Source organism: Polyodon spathula, chromosome 30 (assembly GCF_017654505.1).
Source record: "Polyodon spathula isolate WHYD16114869_AA chromosome 30, ASM1765450v1, whole genome shotgun sequence".
NCBI lineage: Eukaryota > Metazoa > Chordata > Actinopteri > Acipenseriformes > Polyodontidae > Polyodon > Polyodon spathula.
In genome coordinates, this window is record NC_054563.1 from 3,377,250 (window position 1) to 3,382,612 (window position 5,363).

A 5,363-nucleotide genomic window follows, 5' to 3' on the forward strand; every position below is an offset into this window, starting at 1 on the left:
TGCAGAAGGAGGTGCGCATTACAACGATACAGAAGACTTCTTCACTGATATCCAAACAAACAGCTTTATGACAAAGTTCCAATTAAAAGTCCAGTGTTACAAGGCAGGTCTTTGCTGTTTCTGCCCTGAAAAAAAAAAGACATACAGAATTTATCTAAAAAACAGATCTATTCAATTAAAATCACAATTGAGGCTGTTGAAACCTTTTTCACATTACAGTGGAAACTTAGCAAACAAAGATTTTCTGTTAATGTATTTCATCAACAGGACATCAGAGATGAACGGCGTTTGCCTTTTGTTAATTTATGCTATTTTTAAATGCTTACGTTTCTGAACCCTCCAAAATGGGTTGTTTTATTTTTAGGCTTCTGATTTGTGATTGTTTTCTTCAAGTTTCTTATTTTCTTCATGTGATCCAAGATCCTTTTCACCCGTTTTCCAGCTTCCTTGCCTGAAAGAGTAAAGATTTCCAAGTGCATTTTTAAAAAGCGCTCTTAATGCAATGCCCATAACAAACTCAAGCAAAAATGTAAAAGGTTATCTTAAAGATGGAAATAAGACTCCTGTTGCGTAGCGTTTCACCCATTCCAGGTTTTAACATGACCTTAAAATTAACCACAACGTAGATGTAACAAGCTCAGCTGGGGTCTTACTAAAGGCTAAAACCTCACAGTAAAATGTAAGCCTGAATTCACATGAGCAGCTGTGTGTTTGGTCTGGTCACAGCTTTCCTGTCCCTTGCCTTAACCAAAAGCATTCCCCTTTAAAGAATGCTCTGTGAGAGTATCTGAAGACGCATTGACCGAGTTGCTTACTTTGATTTCTTCATGTAGATCCAATAAATTAGACCTGCAACCAGAGCTGCCACTACGAGACCCACCACGACTCCTACTATCAGTTTGGGTTGGTCATTTGTCTCTCGAGAATCTAGAAATAAAGACAGCAATTTCCACACATCTTACAAGGGACATAAATACATAAATAAAAAAAAAACTGTATTTTGCATTAACCCGTATGCTGCATTTTGCTGGTCCGAATGGCTCAGCTATGATCAGTAAGTAGGTGTTTCTAACATTATAGTTCCTCTTTTGAGATCCATGGTTTTGTGCAGATAACAAAAAAACAAACAAACAAACAGAGACGAACTAAAAAAAAACAAAACAATTTCAATGATAAATAACAATACCTTCTGATTCATCTGATCTGCTGGATGGTGTATGGACTGAAATGAAATGTAAAAAAAAGAAATACATATAAATCTCAAGCACAGTAAAAAAAAAATATATAAAAAACAAATACATACATAAAAAAAGGACAAAAACTCAGATTGCGACACACATCAAACAGCGGACACAAACTCTGACAGACGATCGTATTGTTTGTGACCTACAACAGGACTTCCCATGAAGCAGCATCCCCCCAAAGCAGAGAACTGAAAGACATGAAGTGCTCCCCTTCACTGTGTTGAAATACAAAGTCTGCAGTCCTGTTTTATCACCAAAATATAATGGCACTAACAGTGCGCACATTAGGAATAAGCAGGATTATTAACCAGTTTAATGATATCATTTTAATAGATGTGTGTTGAAAAGAAAGTCAGATTGTTTTCACTACTCACAGGTAGAAATATTGACTGCGTATAGGTCTTGCCCCAGCTTGTTAGACGCAGTGCAGTACACAGTATCATTTCCCTGTGGAATCATAGTGATGGTGTGAGTGAACTGTCCATTGACATAGGGGCTCTCGTTCACCTGAGGGAGAAAAAAAACTTTACTGTAGAGATAGTCAAAACTGGGCTAATGAAGCAACATGCGTTTGCTTTCCTTCAGGCACTGAAATTAGAAAAAAAAAGCTGAAGATATACAGTAAATGGTTTAAAAAAAAAAAGGTTGAGGTTTTTATTTGAACAGGTTGATTTATATATTCACTTATTAAATACAGACAAATGAGAGAGAGAGAGGGATGGATGAATAAATGTCCTTAAAATATTTTGCAGGCCTTTCCTCACGAGAACAGCAGTTTAATATGGATATTTCCTCCCTTAGCTTTTACTCCTTTCCAACACTAGAGGGCACCCAAGCACTTAACTTGCTGATCAACATAGTAGATCGGGAGACAGGAAACCATCAGCTCCACCAAAAACGAAACAATCCAAATAACTGTATTCCTTCCTTTAAATCTCATCCAAGATACACAAAGCGCTTCTCCGCTGTGACCCATCTCCAGATCCTCTGCCGAGATACACAGTGCGGTGGCAGGACAATGGTATTGCAGCATGGAGTGCAGAGACACACATTTCAAACGAGGCTCAATCACGCTGCCTCCCTCACAAAGCTTTCAAGAATCACGTCTTCCTAATCCAATTCACAGAACCCCTTACACAACCACACAGAGGAAGCAGACAGGCTGGCTCCCCTCAATGGACATCAGTGTGCTTGTATTATATCGGTAATAAGCCCTTCCTTAAAAGTGGCTGAATCTGGATATTGCCACTCGTGAATTCGCATCAGAAAGGCACAAACTGAACTGTTCAAATTCAGCACATTATATGTACATTTAAGATGCTAAACCGCCCCCTTAGATACAATTACAATGTCACAAATCAGTGTTTGTTATTGCAGTGAACGTCTGCGTTTCCCTGAGGAGTAATTGCGATCTGTGTAAAGGCTGCTTGTTATACTGCAGGTGGACTATCAAACCATTAGAACACAGGATCCAATTCTCATTTCCCTTTTCAGAAGCTCTTAGGTCGTACAAAAGGACCTCCATAAGTTACTCAATTCTATTACTGTTTTGTTACTTGGTCTTTATACTTACAGTGCTGGCATTGACGTTCCATTGCACAGTGGGCTTGGGAGAACCTTCTACAATACAACTCAGCGTCTTGGTTTTCCCATCTTGCCCAAGTTTCTTGATTAAGTTTTTAATACGTGGCTTCCCTGAAACAAATCAAACAGCATTTTTGTTATTGTATAAGTCTTACATGATGGATAGCTGCTCCCTGAATGAGTGTTATATATTGTAACCCTAAATTCTCGTCGCTACGTACGGATTTCTGTAAACTGATGCTATGTTCAATCTTTGCATGACGTCAGGTCTCTAAGGGTGCTGGTGTTTGAAATAACCTGTTACTACAACATTAAAATGACAGCTCTGGCACCAATCCATAATCTACTTCGACACCAAAGTCTTACTATACCTTCTACGACGAGTTGAAAAGAGCTGGTTTTCTTCAGGCTCTTCACAGTAGGAGCAGTGACTTCACATTCATAATTCCCAGCATCCCGGTAGGCTAGCTTCTGCAACGTGGGAGCGTCGATCTTCACATTGTCCTGGAGGACAGGGCAGAGGGGCATTATAGAGCTGTGTTGCAGTGCCAGAGAAGTCTGACAAGTCACTAGATTCAGTCCAGGCCACAATAGAATCGGAGCTCCTCAGCTCTTTGTAATTGACACACTGCAATGTGCAGACCTTTACAAAGAGACAGCAAAGCCTCTTATCCTAACTAGGGAGAGTTTTAAAATAAACCAGAAAATCATCCTTACTACTACAAAAGTCGTTCTGCTGCAAGTACGAGATGGACAGCAGTGTTCGAGTGCTGCCAATACCAGAGACAAATCGCTGGTTAGTGCAATTTGTATCACAACGAGTCATGTTACCCGTTTGGATAGTCAAGGTTTTACTGTATAGCAAAACAGCATTATAAAATCAGAACCTGCTAACAGTAACAACCACCTACCTTCTTCCAAGTAACAGCCAAATCTGCAGAGGAAGCCTTGCTTAATGTCACATTCACACTCTGTCCAACTTCTTTGGTGACAGTGCCAGCTGGGATCAATGTCATCTCCAGATCTACTCCCCCCCCAAAATAAAAATTAAAAAAAATTCAGATATTTAAAACAGGGACAGTGCCTGTATATTTATTTATTAAACAAAAAGAATCTAACTCCACCAAGGAGCGATAGCTAAACTTTGACAAGTTTCAACTATATATATATATATATATATATATATATATATATATATATATATATATATATATATATAAAGTTCATTCTCTTGTGTCTGTAGGTTAAAGCAATTGAATGCTGCAAGGTTACAAACTAGCACAACTGATGGGATTGTTCAGCATATTTTGGACCAGCTGCTACTCATGGTTTACAGCCCACCTGGAGAAACCCAAATGAATAAGTGAACAGATCTGCTTTCACATTGTCAGAACCCCAAGCCTCCCGTGCTTTACCTGTATTTAAATGTGTAGTGGAAACTCTCAAGCATGACACAAAGCTGCTAACAAAACTGAAATGACACTTATAAGCAAAATACTTACAGTGCACTGTGATCGCCGCCGTATCTTTGAGTTTGTCATCATTGAGCAGGGAACAACTGTAATCTCCCGTCATGTTCCTCGATACGCTTTCAATAGTGTAATTGTTAGAATTCTCAACATTTTCTTTCTTACCCTAATAGATAAAAAAAAGAAGGATCTCAAGGTTAAGCTATCTGAAATGAGCAGGTGGAAACGCTGCATTCTGCAGTATGAGAAGAGCCCAGATTGGAGAGCACGCTCACGGTGATGTCAGGAGCACACAGCTGCAGTGGATTGAAAAGGGAGCTTGCCTTTAAGAAGAATGTGAAGCTAGCTGGTGGGGGGCTCCCATCGCCAGAGCATTTCAGAGTGACACCGTCACCCTCTCGGATGGGGCTTGGCGTCAGCACTTCAATTGTGACCTTCTCAGAGGGATCTAGAAGAAAAGAAATGCATTTCAAAAAATAAATAAACCAATAAATACAAATAAGATGCAAAACTGGAGCGACTGCAGCCCGGCTATACTGGATTGAGGCAGTCCTCCCACCACTAGAACAGCTCCCCCTATGGCCAGTTGACTGGTACTATACATAGCGTCTACAAATCATATTGCATCAACATGCTCACACCCCGAGGCGGTACACGAGGCTAACCTGCTTTACTTACAGTAAATGGGAAAAGTCACAGGGACCGATTCTTGATCTTTGTCCAGAAAGTGCTGGACTTTGCAGGTGAAGTTGGCCCTCACGTCAGTTTTTTGAGCCGCGTACCTCAGCACAGATGTTGTGGTAATAAGCCCAGTAACAGGAGCCTGCATGGCAGTGTCTGTTATTTCAACAGCTTTACATGAAAGAAAAAAGAAAAGAAACATTGTAAAAATGAAAGAATCTACTCTACAAAGTTAGTGCCGTTGACAACTGTTAGTGGGATTTGCTGAAGCGTTGAAAAGTTATGTATTGTACAGTTCAAGTTGGAAAACCTTCCAAGTTGTAACTGCCAAACATTTCAGGTTGTATCTTAAAATGATTCATTTTTCTTTTTATCTTAAATGTTA

At 39.7% G+C, this 5,363-nt stretch overlaps 1 protein-coding gene across 1 annotated transcript; it reads right to left on the minus strand.

Moving 5' to 3' along the window:
• alcama (activated leukocyte cell adhesion molecule a) lies at window positions 1–5,172 on the minus strand. The gene is made up of 11 exons (XM_041232990.1): window positions 4,976–5,172; window positions 4,621–4,745; window positions 4,331–4,463; window positions 3,740–3,852; window positions 3,200–3,332; window positions 2,818–2,939; window positions 1,619–1,751; window positions 1,187–1,222; window positions 816–927; window positions 327–451; window positions 1–125 (listed from the first exon to the last, which is right to left on the minus strand). The coding sequence occupies exons 1-10, from the start codon at window positions 5,124–5,126 to the stop codon at window positions 361–363; spliced, it is 1,149 nt and encodes a 382-aa protein (XP_041088924.1). The 5' UTR covers window positions 5,127–5,172; the 3' UTR covers window positions 1–125; window positions 327–360.
• Between the last annotated feature and the right edge of the window lie 191 nt (window positions 5,173–5,363).